The sequence below is a fragment of the Mus pahari genome, chromosome 14, assembly GCF_900095145.1.
Source record: "Mus pahari chromosome 14, PAHARI_EIJ_v1.1, whole genome shotgun sequence".
NCBI lineage: Eukaryota > Metazoa > Chordata > Mammalia > Rodentia > Muridae > Mus > Mus pahari.
Genome location: NC_034603.1, coordinates 3,024,712 through 3,039,602, shown reverse-complemented (window position 1 = coordinate 3,039,602; position 14,891 = coordinate 3,024,712). Strand labels below are relative to the sequence as shown.

Below are 14,891 nucleotides of genomic sequence, written 5' to 3'. Positions count from 1 at the left end.
AAGGGTCTGACCACTGAGCTACACAAATGCTCTTTTAATTAAATGGCAGCAACAAAACTTTAATGGAAGACACAAATACAGCAGAACAGTCAACTAGAGTTTCTAAAAGTCCCTTTGCTAGAAAAAAGGCAAGCACACTAGAAACAGCTGTATTACCACTTCTTCTCCAGGAGATGGAGGCTGAGGCCTGTTTGGAACCGGCAAGGGTAAGTTTCTGCCTTCACTTCTGAGAGGTGGCCTGTTGCTGGGACCTTTGAAGCAAAGTATTTTGAAGATTAATTTACCATCAGCCATTGTTTCCATGTCTCATAATGTATCCATCACAGATGCCCCCATAGAGTAATTCAGTTTTCAAGAATAAGAAGTTGGAAAAATAATTTTCATCTCTTTAAAGCTATAAGGGCTGACTTGGACAGTATTCTGTACCATGCTGGGGAAGTGAGAAGAAGAGACCTCAACATTTCAGTGACCCCCTAAACATGCCTACATCCTCATGTGGGCCCCTAAACATGCCTACATCCTCATGTGGGCCCCTAAACATTCATATAGCATCATGTGGGCCCCTAAACATGCATATAGCATCATGTGGGCCCCTAAACTTGCATACATCATCATGTGGGCCCCTAAACATGCATATAGCATTATGTGGGCCCCTAAACTTGCATACATCATCATGTGGGCCCCTAATCTTGCGTACAGCATTATGTGGGCCCCTAAACTTGCATACAGCATCATGTGAGCCCCTAAACATGCATACAGCATCATGTGGGCCTATTTTTAAGAACACCACAATTGTTTTACTGTGTGTCTCAGTAAGAACCTGCACAGGCAGAGCCTCCGTAGCTGCTGCCCTAGCAGCACACATGGATACTCCCAACAGCTTGCACTGGCAGCCGGGAAGAGATAATTACATTCTCAGTTCACACAGAGAAAGGACGTGCTTGGAGAATAGTGTTAGGGTTTGAGCCAACGTTTGCTGTGATTTTTTTCTGTTTGTTTTGATTCTGCAGCTTCCTAAGATATACAACTGTTGGCTAAACGGACACCACAAGCTATCTGCTCAGCCAGAAGCTTGTCACAGAGCCTATGCTTCCCTTATTCTAAGACCATCTTTTGCTTAGAGTTCACTGGAAGTTTAGAGGAAAGTCCCTCAGCTTGGGAAATGCTTGACTGTGTTGGCTGTGGGTATCAAGTCAGTTTCTGTGTCAGCACAGCTGCAAAGAACTGAAAGGTCCTGTTATCTCGAATGCTTGCTCATTCTTCTGTCAATTATTCATTCATTCATTCATTCATTCATTCATTCATTCAACGAATGTTTGCTTAACATGACTCTTTCTAGGCTTAAATAAGGCATTTTCTGTATGTTATGTTTAATCTTCAGGGCCATGTGACCAGGGTGTACTGAGTTTCTTTTGCATATGAAGCTTAGAGAGTCTCAGCAGATTCCATGCAGTATTGGCAGGGCCAAGACTTAAGGCCTGTGGTTCCTAAGCATTACCTTTCCTACGTATGAATCTCTGGGGCACTGCACCAGGGGTCCTGGGAATCCTCACACATCAAAGCACTTCAGGTGCTCCCACACTAGGATCCACTGAGGAAAGGAGGCCCAGCTAAGAGGAGCTGAGGACTTCTGGGTTGTCTGAGATGGTCTTCTCTGTTTGTGGGTAGGGAATCCTGGGTATGAGCTGCTAGCACCTGCCTTCTCTAGGTTCTCAATATCCAATCAAAATATGTAGAGTTTGTTGTTTCTATGCCCCATGATCAGCAGCACAGAGCCACGATCTGCATACATGAGCGCATGAGTACATACATGTTCTGCATACAGCACACATGAACACATACATGTTTTGTTGCAATCAGCTACTACCCTTGATATCTGGGTCTTCATCCAAGTCCTGATGGGAGTTTTGATGTCTTTTGAACAACACATGGTAAAATACTTCCTAGGGTTGGAGCATCCCAAGATGTCTGGCAGTCTTGAGGTTTAAAAAGCATGACTTCTGAATGAGGTAGCGGTCAAAAAAATTAACTGTGCATATACAAAATCCCCACAAACAACTTAAAATCCAGTGCTTTGTGAAATGCTGCTGCAAATAAAGTGTCTGGAATCTAGATGCTTATAAGAGACAGGCAAATAACACACATAGGCTGTTAAACCAGCGAGCTTGAAGAACTGAGAAAAGTAGGGTAGACAACTGGACCCCACATGGTAAAAAGAAAAAAGACACTGGACCCTCAACCTTGAGCTTTAGCATCTGCCACCATGTCAGCAGTGGCCTCTCACACAGGGAACAATGTGCCCCACCAGGAAGGATGCTTGTGTAAAATAGATGTATCACTAAGCTGTAGACCAAACACACCAATGTAATTTTATATTTAAAATCTATTTCTGCATGTCTACCATGACTTTTTTTCTTTATTCTTGTCTCACACACTCCATCCTGGCTGCAGTTTCCCCTCCCTCCACTCCTCGCAGTCTTTCACTACACTTCCTGTCTCCCCCAGATTCACTCCTCCTGTCTTCCCTTCAGAAAAGAGGAGGCCTCCAGTGATGTCACCTGAACTCAGAATAACAAGGTGCAATAAGACTTGGCACAAACCCTCATATCAAGGGTCCCATGGCCAGGCAAAAGAGTCAGAGACAGCCCCACTCCCACTATTAGGAGTCCCACAAAAATCCCAAACTAAAAAACAAAAAACAACAACAACAACAACAAAAAACCAAAATATACATGCAGAGGACCAAGTGCAGCTCCAAGCAGACTCCATGACTTCTGCTCCAGTCCCTGCGAGCCCCTCTGAGCCCTGCTTAGTTGATCCTGTGGGCTGTGTTTGACTCATCAGAAGCTTCCTGATGGGAACAGATGCACAGATCCACCGCCGAACATGGAACATGACTTTTAAAAAATGTCCGTTCTTTACCATGGTGTTAACATTTTAAGTCAATATTTAAGTCCTGAGTGATTTTTGCTTTTAAGGCCTTTTTTAACTTTTCTTGGAAAACAAGTCAGAGAATCTGGCAGTTCTAGCCCAGTTTCCAGGCATGACAAAGACCTCCTTATTTTGATATGCAGTTGGAATTTTAAATTACATGTGCAGGTCTCTTGCTGTACAATCACCCCAGGGCAGTCCTGTCTCACAGACCTTTGCCAGCATCATGGACCAACAGCATCAGCTTGCTAGAAATGCTTCCTCAGGTGACACCCAGCCCTCCTGAAATAGATCTACATTTGGCCATGATTCCCCGCACCTGTGTGCATGCTGAATGTTGGGGACACTCACAGCAGACAGCCAGTGGCAGTGTCATTGCAAACAGAAAGCCTCTGGTTTATCTTACTGAGTCAGAAACTTTTGTTGTTTTTCTGAGACATGATCTCATGTAGCCCAGATTAGCCACAAGTTTGCTCTCTAGTTTCAGATGGTCATAAACTCTTAATCCTCCTACAATGGCCCAAGATCACAAGTATGAGCTGCCATATCTGGCTTCATTCAGAATCACTGGGTTCTTGTAATCTGTATTTTCAATATGCTTCCCAGTTTACAACCTGAGAGCAGACTCATCTTTGACACCTCAAGGAAGCTAAGCACTTCCTCAAGCTCTCTATTGAACCACCAGGGACCTCTGTGCAGGAAAATAAGGGATAAAGCTGGCCTTTTGGTGATGGCGTGTGTGTGTGTGTGTGTGTGTGTGTGTGTGTGTGTGTGTGTGTAGTATTTTATGTAGTGTCTCATTCCAACAGCCCTTGGTAACTTGCAGACATTGAATTAAGTGTTAAAATGAAGGAGTCATATACTTTTAGGAAACAGAGCCTTTGCTGAGGCTTTGAGACAATTACGCCATAGCCCCATGGACATGTTGCAAGGCAGAGGTCACAAGCGTACAAACCTTGAGAGAAGTATGGTGGCAGGGAGGCACTCTGTTGAAAGCCAATGTTACTGCAGAGAAAACAAGAAACAGAAAAGAACCAGCTTTAAATTGGGTAAGGGTGATGGGACCCAAGGGTAGCTGGGTTACAGAAGCCAGGCTGTAGATGCATTTTGCTTTGTCATTGCTGCCCTCCACAACCCCCTGGCATCATGGAAGAGGGGCAAAGGAGAAAATTATTCATGTCTTTCTCCCTCAAGCTGCCTGGCACTTGCCATAGCTAAGCTGCACTGGTTGGTTGTAACTGTTAGTTTGACACAACCTAGGGCCTCCTGGGAAGACAGTCTCAACTGAAGAATTATCTAGATCACATTGGCCTGTAGGTGTATCTGTGAGGAACTGTCTTGATGGTTACTTGCGGTAGGAGGATTCAGCCCACTGTAAGTATACCATGTCATCATGGGTCAGGAGCTGAACTGTATGTGAATAAACAAAGCCAGCCAGCAAAAGCAAAGGCAGGCAGGCAGTCTGAGTGCACTCATTCCTCTGTCCTCTGGACTGTGGGCACACTGTGGATAGCTACTTGATTTCACACCTCAGCTTTCCTGGTGTGTTGGACTATAACAGCAGTTCTCAACCTTCTTAATGCTGCGGTCCTTTAATACAGTTCCTCATGTTGTGATGGCCTGCAGCCATAAAATTATTTTGGTGCTAATTCAAAAGTGTAATTTCTCTACTGTTACGAAGGCAAATATCTGATATGCAGGATATCTGATATGTGATCCCTGAAGGGGTTGAGACCCACAGGTTGAGAAGCTCTGGACTAGAACCTTAAATTATAAAAGAAAACAAAGCCTCCCCCCCCCCCCGCCTTCCTGTCCATCAGGGTACTTGTCACAGCAAAAGACATGAAGCTAGAACACAGGCCACCAGGCGCTATGCTTAGCTAGAGCTGAGGGGCACAGCCACCAACCTTTCTGAGAAGACTCCCGGCATGTGGGACAATGGGAATGTGTTCTTGGGGCTGGGCTTGACAGATCTCGAAGGGAATGTGTTGGAGCTCATGGAAGGTAGAGACGGCTGCGGCAAAGGCCTCTGATGCACTGTGGAGGAGGAGAAAAAGATGAGCAGTCGGAATTCACATCCAGGGACACTGAGAGTACCTCCCCAACTTAAGCCAAACCCAGCTGACGTGAAGGGAGAGACAAAATCCAAAAGATCAGGCACAATTAGAAAATGCTAGGAGAAAAAAAAAACAACCTATTTCATGGTTTGTCTAGATAATTCACCACCTTGGAATCACTTGAAATTGCATTGTTCAGAAGAGTGAGATTTTAATTTTCTTTTGAACTGCTTCTTTGGCAGAAAATCACTAATGGGAAACCTTATATATTTTAGAGATTATTTACATTTTTTATTTTGTTTATTTTTAATGCCAAAACCAAATGCTATGTTGTTCATTTGCAGTTTCTGATACTGTATCCACAAATGTTAGAGGGTATAAATATGAGAAAAATTTCTACCAAGTTTCTGTGCAGTTAGGTATTCTGAATTATCACACATAAGTTCTCCTTGGTAAACCAACCAAGTAATTCCCTTTTACTAAAGCCATGAGGTTTATGTCTGCTTATGTTAATTGACATGTGGTATCCCATACTCAATGATTCTACTTAAACAGATGGTCAGAAAAGTGAGAGAATAGGAGTTTTAAGAATGAGAATGGCTTGTGAGAAAGATCTGTAGACATACCATCATCTTCATCCTGCAAAGGAAAAACAGTGAAATATATTAACTTAGCACTTCAATCCAATTTCTAAGAAGACATTCTTTCAGTCAAAATCTGTGTCTGGCTCTTTCTTTAACAGTTATAGTTTTTCATAATAGATAGGTTGTGGAGAATTTTCTAGAGCTCCCTCCTCTTCATAATCTAGTTATAATGCGCTAGGTGGTTTATGGTTTTTCTAATGTCCATAATCATCCAAAGTCATTTCATTCTTAGATCCCTCACGAATGCTCAGCTGGACAGATTCTGAGGCTTCTAAAGGACTTGGATACAACAGCATTTACAAGCCTCATGATGTTTATAAGAGACTGACATTTCAGTCAATTTTCTCCAGTAGCTCTAAGACTGGAACCCCCTTTGCAATAGAAATGATCCTCGTGCTTCAGAGCATTTACCATGGAGAGCAGGAAAGGATTCACGCACCCAACCTGCCTGGTCCGAAGCTCCAGCCCCCTTCCTGCCTCTCCTCTGCAATAGTCGCCCCTCATTTATTCATAGTGAAGTTTACAAGGTCTAACTTACTACTGTATCCCTTACTATTTCAACTGCAGAGTCACTTTGTGAGACAGGCAAGAGAAAGGCTACCCCTCTCCCTAATAAGAAATGAGGTTCAAAAGAGACACAGAAGTCCTGCCCGTGACTAGAAAATTAAAGGGCCATGAGCTGGTTAGTTAGAGCAGCCCATTAGTGATGAACTGGTACCTTTGTAAGGATAAAGTTAGTTATTGTGCCCTGGTGTTATTTAAGTACTGCTTAATAAAGCTTTCTACCATCAGTTCTACACCCATCAAAATCTCTCATCCTGAAATACTGAGTCAGCAGAGGGCCACACAAATAAGCAGAGTGTCAGTGCTCTCCTGCACCAAGGCCATGCCCCCTCTGGCTGAGGAAGGCACAGATTCTCAGGAGAATTAATCTGTCAGAGACTTGGTGCCTCAGGGATGTGATGTCAGCCTCAGTGTCCGTCTTTCACTCTGTCCCTATGTCTCTGTAGCAAGTTGCTGTCCTGATGGCTTGGGCATGCTCATAGCCACCCCTTTCCGTCTTCCATAGACAGCCCTGGGACTGGGCATGCTCATAGCCACCCCTTTCTGTCTTCCATAGACAGCCCTGGGACTGGGCATGCTCATAGCCACCCCTTTCTGTCTTCCATAGACAGCCCTGGGACTGGGCATCCTCATAGCCACCCCTTTCCGTCTTCCATAGACATCCCTGGGACTGGGCATGCTCATGGCCATCCCTTTCCATCTTCCATAGACATCCCTGGGACTGGGCATGCTCATAGCCATCCCTTTCCATCTTCCATAGACATCCCTGGGACTGGAACAAAAGTGGAGCAACACTAGTCCATGCTCTCTGCACCATTCAAGGACCGTTACAGCTCTCACACAAAAAGAGAAAGAGTGATGTCATGCAGGGCCACTAAAATCATAGCATCTGCCTGACCCTTTCCTCTATTCCTGATCCTCACTCTCCTTGCTAATTACCCTTGGGGATGAGGCTGCAAGAAGCCAGCCACCCTGGGACCTCTCAGAGGCCCAGGGACTAAGCAATTCAGCTTGATGAACTCTAAGTAACAGGATGCAGAGGCTGGCATTTAACAGGCTCTTTGTAGGTCTTGCTCTCATTACCTAACTTCAGACAAGGGCAAGGCAGATGCAGTCCCCCACCCCCAGAGCCTACACTGGCTGTCCCTGTGCCAAGCATTTATTAAATGACATTTCACACTTACATTCTCTCTTCTGTCTGGTCCCCTTCCATGCCTGAAATGAATTAGAGCAGAGATGTGAACATCGAGAGTTTCAAGGAGCCAGCCCCAGAATATAATTTCAGTAAATCGCGTAAGGAGAAAGAAAACCCACTGAGCCGTGGCCAAAGGGGAAGTTGCCAGTGCCAGCAGAAATGCTGGGGTTGGAAGAGAAGGGAAATGTGGTCACTGGATGCCCTGTTATCTTTGCAAGCTGAGCTAGGCAAACCTTTGTTCTACAGCGCTACTATAGCAAATAATTACACAATTATACACACACACACATATATATGTTTAGTCAGCTTTTAGGAGCTATTAAATTTCACTGAGTAGATGTTTTTCCAAGCAAATAAAAACATTTTCAGTAATATTCTTCTTTGCTGAGGTTTCAAACCAGCCACCACAGGGTCTGCCCTTCAAGTAATAAGAAAACAGTTGGCAAAGGTCCCTGCTCCAGGCTTTGCCAATAGGGCCTTGGTGTCATTGGCACAGATGGGCAGGCCAGTCCAACAGCTTTGACAATAGCTGTCTAAGGGCTGGGGGAGGCATCTGTACTTCCTGGAAGAGAGGTAAAGTGGGGAGGGAGAGAAGGAGGGAAGGAGGGAGGGAGAGAGGGAGGGAGGGAGGGAGGGAGGCAAGGATGGATGGGTGGATAGAGGGAGGAAGAGAAGAAGGGAGGGAAGGAGGGAAAGATAGAGAGAGAGGAAAGGAAAGAGGGATGGAGGGAGGCAAGGATGGATGGGTGGATAGAGGGAGGAAGAGAAGAAGGGAGGGAGGGAGGGAGAGAAGGAAGGAGGAAGAATGATTTGTTGAGTAGCTAATGTCAGATGTTTCTTATGTCATCCATCAGTTCTTGCCCTGTTTTATTGAAAATTTTGATATTTTGGCCATTACAATTGTTTTTCATGTGTTCTGATTTTATTAAATAATCCATTAAAATGCTATGAAAGTCAATGACTGGGGATTTTCTTGGCACACTGTGGCCCTTAGTCTTGACTGAATCCTCACAACAGCCAAACCAGGGCGATGGTTATGAATCCTTATAGACAGAGGAGATAATGAAACTCACTGTTCCCCTCCAAGTAGCAGGGCTGGCCAGGAACCCAAGTACACTTGTGTCATTTGGTAAACAGACCATACATGATTTCATAGCACAGGTAAAGCTGCTAGAACTGAGCGCAGTCTCCTGTGGTTGTAAAATGGTTGAGCAGTAAGAAAGCAGCTAATGCAGGCCTAGATCCAGCCCCCACCCCACCCCACACCCTCACCATCTTTTCTCTCTGCTCCCTTACAAAATAAAGCTGCAGGTGCAGTTCCTATGAGCTGTTCAGGCTTCAGTCTAACAAGGTAGGGAAGTCCAACAAAACCAAGGCCAGCTTCAGACAAGAACTCCCACAGCAGCCATGCAACACTCCCCATTAAGTGCGGCTACTTGCCTCCTCCTCAGCTACATTCCCATTCTCCTGACAGACCTCAGTAGCTTTGATCCAACCAGCAAGGAAAGGAGCCCTCAACCTCCCAAGTACTGGAGTTCAAAGGCCCGACTCAGGCAGCACAGGACAGTCACCTTGGAACTGGCGGCTTCCTTGCTGTCAGGGGTCCGAGTCTTTCATTTCTTTCGTGTCTGTCCATGGCTGGTGGCAAAGGAGGCTTTTGTATCTTGGGTAAATGCTCCCTGAGTGGGAAGAGAGAGGATTTATAGAACGCCACTTTCACTGGGCAGAGGTCTGCAGCGGAGTTCTGGAGCTTGGAACAGTATGACAGAAGCTTACCTTCCCACTGGGGCCGCGGGCTGCAAGACAATACGGAAGACAGTGAGGGTCAGACACTTTCCAAAGAGTCAGGACAAGATAAAAGCAAAACCAGCAAAGACTAATATCATAAACAAACCAGAAAAGCAGCCTACCTTATCAGAAAATGTTGGTTTCTTTCCTGTAAACAAGATTGAGCAGAACATTAAATTTGGAACAGGCATGAGGTTAGGGCTGAAGAACAGATTCTGATGAAAACCACGTCTGTGTCTCTAGGGCAAGTCCGACTTTAAGCAGGGGCTTCAGATCCAAAAAGTCTTTTGAGGAACACCTGATTTTATAGGCTTAAAAATACCACCTGGCTTGCCAAAATCATACAGCTGTGCACATGCTAATAGGATTGTGGGATCTGTGCTTCTTTTCAACATGCAGCTTGGCTGAGCATCCAATGGGTGAATGTCTTCTTGAGATTCTATGTCTTCCTCATTGGTTTAAGCATCTGCTGTCTGGCCTAGTTTGAATTTTGAAGTAAACCAATACGTAATAAAGAAAAGATTTTCTCCTAAATCCTGTGGTACACTTGATATTATGCAAAGACTTCCATACAAGGGCTTTAGGAGATTGTCTTGGTATTTCAAAACCACTTTAGTGGTGGTGGAGGTGGTTGTGGTGGTAATCAAGGTGATGGTGGTCATGGTTGTGGTTGTGGTCACCAAGGTGTTAGTGGTGGTAGTAGTGGAGGTGGTGGTGGTGATGATGGTGGTAGTGGTGGTGGTGGTTGTGGTAGTGGTAGTCAATGTGGTGGTGGTGGTAGTCATGCTGGTGGTGGTGGTTATGGTCATGGTCATGGTTATGGTACTGGCCATTGTGGTGTGGTTGGCAGTGGTCATGGTCATGGTCGTGATTGTGGTCCTCATGGTGGCTATGGTGGTGGCAATGAATTTTGTTTGCTCACTTGCTTTGATCTCTTTGAAAACTGATGGTATTGAAGCCAAGTATTTATACCCAAGGGCCCTTCAATGTTATTAATAAGGTCCCAGTAAATCTGGAAGCAGGCCTGTTAATACCTGAGCATGTGGGATCTCAGGTACCTTGTCTGTGAAGTCAGTGTAGGCTTGCCACAAGGGTCACATGATAACTTATATGCAAGGTCAGGGACGGGATGGGTTGACAGATGCTGACAGATGCTGACAGATGCTGGCCAGCTCCTCTTTCTTTCCTACTCCCCCATACTTAGTACCCTAAGGTGCATGCTGACACTGTCCATCTGGAATCACAGATTCACAGCATCCCACAAGGGCTGAGTTCATGTTTGACCCAGGGAGGTCTGAGGAGCTTGCCTACTTTGAATAACTCACTAGCCAAGGGAAGACCATTCTTGGGGCACAAAAGGAGTTTCATAAATATTTAGAGTTGGAGATTAAACATCTTATTTAAAGGGCCACTCCAAAAACAAATGAATATTCTTTGGCCAAAGTAGGCTTTCCCCTTTCAGAAAGTATTTGATTCATAAGAAATAAATCAACCAACTAAACAGCGATCTTGTGATATGCATACACTCTGGCCATGTTAGGAGCTTGATGGTCACAGGCTAAGCATTAGTGGAAGAAGTTAGTCATTCCACAGCTTCATTGACAAGGATGTAACTCAAAACTCAAACATGGATCATCAGGAAACATCATCTCTAAAATGTCTACAGACATAGCAAAAGGTGACTCTTTAAGAGAGCGAGTTGTGTGTACAGATGACTAAGTCTTCACATCTGTATCCCACTTTCCTGATGCCCTGGCTTAGAGAGAAGGGTTCGAGTCTGGGTCTCGTCTACCTTCCTCTTTATATGATGAGTACAGCTCTCTACAGTGAACGCCAAACGCATGACTCAGCGGAGTTAGATTGGGAGTCAGAGATATGACAACAAGCTGCAGCTTCCAATCCAAGATCTCAAAGTCATTTTGCCAACCAAGGAGACCAAGAAATACTGAGGCCAAGAAAAGGCAAAGGCCTTGTTCAGAGTCCCACTGAAGAGGAGAAGGTATGGGGCCTAGATCTGGATTCTGTGTTTACTTAGTTTAGATACTTCTTGCCCAGATACACATTGTCTACAGCAAGTTCAAAGGCCACCATCTCAGTGTAAAAGTCAGAAAGACAAGACATGGGCTCAAGTCTTAACCTACCTATGCAAGACAGAGCATACTACTTAACCTCTCTGACCTTTCATCGTCTAAGAGGTGGAGATGACACACCCTTCACTGGTTTGGCCTAAGGATGCAAAGCACCTGCCCCATCCTAGATGTTCAATAAATTGTAACTAAGTTTTAGGGATGAATTAAAGTATACCTCTATGTAAGGGTAGCTGGAACCATGAGTAAATTGTGGGGAAAGTCTATGGTGCTTCATCAACTGAATGCGCCACCGCAAATGGCAATTTTGACATCTGAACATTTTAGAAAGTGTATCCTTCTAAGAGAACATCCTCTTGACATGAGACTGTGGCCTAAGGACGCAGCATCCTCTGAGCCAGCAAACTCATAAATAGCAACCAAAGCAGCTGACTTCAGCTCTCCTGGTGCTCTTGCCTCTCAGCCCATTTCTTCCTTGAGTACCAGGTTGCATCCTGCTGTGCCTTGGCCAAAGAACACACAGCTCACAGGCATGGTGGAGTAGGCACAGCCCAGGGCCTGAGAGCAGGGCTTCTGGCACCAGGCTGGTCTGGGTTTAGGTCTCTATCTTCATCATTTGGTCACTGAGAAATGTTGGAAAGTTACTGCTTTGTGTCTCAATTTCTTCCTCTGTAAAATGAGGATGTTTCTCACAAATTTACAGTATTATGCCAGTAGTAAAAGGAGAGAGAGAGAGAGAGAGAGAGAGAGAGAGAGAGAGAGAGTCTTGGTGGAGTTCTCTCCCCAAATGTGTGTATATGTATGTATATGTGTATGTGTGTGTATATATGTGTGTGTGAATGTATGTATATATATATACATAGTGTATATACACACTATGTATATATATATGTATTTGTGTATATATATATATATATATATATATATATATATATATATATAATGTGTGTGTGCTTAGCACTCTACAAATGTAGCCATTATTATTATGCATAAAATATGAGTAATACCAACCTAGTATGAAGGGCTCTCGGTCAAGAGGGGCCAGTGAGCGATCCAGGGGAGGTTTTGTGCTTCTGTCTATTGATGGAGCAGGTACTGTAGTATAAAAGGGTAAGGTCAGTTAAGTGAAATGAGAGCATCTGGCTGGGGATTGGGAGGATGGGCTGGCAGGCAGAAAGCACCCTGTGCTTACACTTCGCTGTTTTGTTGTTTCCACTTCTGCTGGACTCTTCATGGTTGAGATGGGGTGGAGACAGTGGCTGCATGGAATTAAAAAAAATCCAAATGTTTAGAAGCTTTTCCACAACAGCTTCTTTTTGTCTTGGTGACATTCTCTCCCCAGATGTTGCTGGATCCCTTTCCTTCATCTTCAGGTCTGATCCACAGCTAGCTGTCCCCTCTGTCAGCTGAGCTGCTGAGGTTGCGCCCCTCTGAACTTCCTCACTTTCTCATGCTCCAGGCCTTCAGCACGGCAAAGGACCAAGCCAAAACTTCCCTACCAAGCCCTCCAAGGGTCTAGTCACATCATAACCATGAAGCATGAACCCCCCTGTGAAGTGCACACGAGATGCCCTGCCCACCTTTTGAAGCCATTTTCATGTTCCTCTGATGCTCCACAGTCCCTGCATAAGGATCTCCTTACAGTTCTCACAAAACCCAAAGCTCATGCACGCATGCACCACCACCCAGGAACATCTCTGTGCCTATGTTTCCTCTGCCTGGGATGTCCCTTCTGCTTTCCCTATGACTGGCTTGTTTATATCAAAACGTTATGAGAGTCGGAGCATTCTGTGCTGTTCCATATTCTTCCCCCGGCACAGAGAACACTGGTGTGAAGTAGATGCCTAATAAATATCTGTCGAAGTGATGGGCAAAGCCTGCCTCCCATTGGTAGAAGTGAAAGTCTTCAGGTTTCAAAAGCAAGATGCCCCTGTAGACACGTTGGGCTCCACTTTAGCATCTGTGGCAGGAGCCAAAGTGTCAGAACTAAAAGGGGAGATTGCGGTAGGAGGAGGGTCTTGGAAGATACTGCGACCTCACAGTAGCGAGGATCGATCCCCTTCTCACAGGTTGCCCCCCCTCCTGCTGGCATCTCTGCTAAAGTGTCCTGGTCCCTTGCAGAAAGAGCACATCGCCAGATCCTGACTCCTTTAGACTGAGCTTCACATGAGCTCTATAGGAACTGGACCATATGCTGAAAGAAAAGGAAAAGTGTGACTTGGTGCCACTGTTTCTCTTGTGGGCTTCACGGTGTTGGAAATCCTGTGGTCCGAAGGCGGTCATCCCTGGAATTTCTTGGTCTTGCCAGCAGGTGGCGCAGTGCAGTTTGCAGGAGGAGGCCAACCTCGAGATTCTTGGCAACACAGAAGATGCCCGACCAGGCTTGGCTCTCCCACAGTTAAATTAAATAAGGGAGGTAGCACAATGATATTGGAAGGGGAGTATCTCATTATACACGCAGTTCATATTGTTTATGGTGCCAAAAAATGCCAATAAACATGACATACATAGAAACTGCTTATGTATCATCACAAAATTGAACCACTGAACGGAACGTGAGGGTGTGCATTGTCCCTGACATAACCGTCTGTTACAAACCTAGAATGAGGTAAAGACGCTCACTTCCTTATCTGCCTATTGGAAGAAAGAACTGTTGTGGAAACAGTGCGGCCTGGAAGAAAGGGAGGAGGCATACCGAGTGATTCCGGCCTGTTGGCAGGGGAGGGAGGGCGGCCTTTGGTCTCTGCGGAGGCACGGGAGGCTGCTGGGAGACTTTGCCGGTGGGAGGTCGGTCTGCGGAAACACGATATTAAAAAGAAAGAAGGGCTATTTAATTCCATTGGGGAGGCAGAGGAAGGCGGATCTCTGAGTTCAAGGCCAGCCTGGCCTACAGAGCTAGTTCCAACACAACCAGGGTTACACAGAGAGACCTTGTCTCAGAAAAACCAAACCAACCAAACCAAACCAAGAAAGAAAAAGGAAAGGAGGGAGGGAGGGAGGGAGAGAGAGAGAGAGAGAGAGAGAGAGAGAGAGAGAGAGAGAGAGAGAGAGAGAAGAGAGGAAAAGAGAAAAAAAGAGAAGAAATAAAATTTGAGGTGAGTGTTGTCTAATTCAGTTGTCTTCTAGAACATGTTATGCCTGTCTGTGTAGCTTGAAACATCAGGAGCACCTGACCCTTCTCCTCCAGCTCTCCACCAGAACCAGCATGAATCTGAGATCATCAAACCCAGCCTGGCTCCTACAGGAGGCAGGAAGTCACTGGGTCCTGCAGATTTGGTTTAACTCTTCTTACACATTGGAATAACTCCTATTGTCCCTCACACAAACAGGTACTATCTGAGACACTGTTACTCAAAGGACGCCTCCACAGAATTAGCCCAGTGAGTGTTTTCAGATACAATTCTACATGTGGAGATGTGCATATGCATGCAACATGATCCATGTGAATGTATATGCACATATGCAAATACAGAGCACAATTGTGTATGTTCAACATGCATGTGAACACATATGTGCCAAGAAACAGGAGTGTATGCTGACACTTAAGCATGCACAGAAACACATGTGTGCATGCCTGCATACATATGCTCACACTGCACACACAGCTGCTTGTCAGTCCTCTGCC

General features: G+C 45.2%; 1 protein-coding gene across 1 annotated transcript in view; it reads right to left on the bottom strand.

Moving 5' to 3' along the window:
- Lcp2 (lymphocyte cytosolic protein 2) overlaps window positions 1-14,891 on the bottom strand; it is a 43,046-nt gene that overhangs the window by 3,511 nt on the left and 24,644 nt on the right. The window contains exons 8-18 of the mRNA XM_021213500.2: window positions 13,962-14,059; window positions 12,459-12,525; window positions 12,278-12,361; window positions 9,302-9,327; window positions 9,168-9,187; window positions 8,963-9,070; window positions 7,381-7,411; window positions 5,615-5,627; window positions 4,839-4,968; window positions 3,887-3,936; window positions 157-251 (exon numbers count right to left, since the gene is read on the bottom strand). Of these exons, the coding sequence (XP_021069159.1) occupies window positions 157-251; window positions 3,887-3,936; window positions 4,839-4,968; window positions 5,615-5,627; window positions 7,381-7,411; window positions 8,963-9,070; window positions 9,168-9,187; window positions 9,302-9,327; window positions 12,278-12,361; window positions 12,459-12,525; window positions 13,962-14,059 (722 nt within the window). The remainder of the gene's footprint in view (window positions 1-156; window positions 252-3,886; window positions 3,937-4,838; window positions 4,969-5,614; window positions 5,628-7,380; window positions 7,412-8,962; window positions 9,071-9,167; window positions 9,188-9,301; window positions 9,328-12,277; window positions 12,362-12,458; window positions 12,526-13,961; window positions 14,060-14,891) is intronic.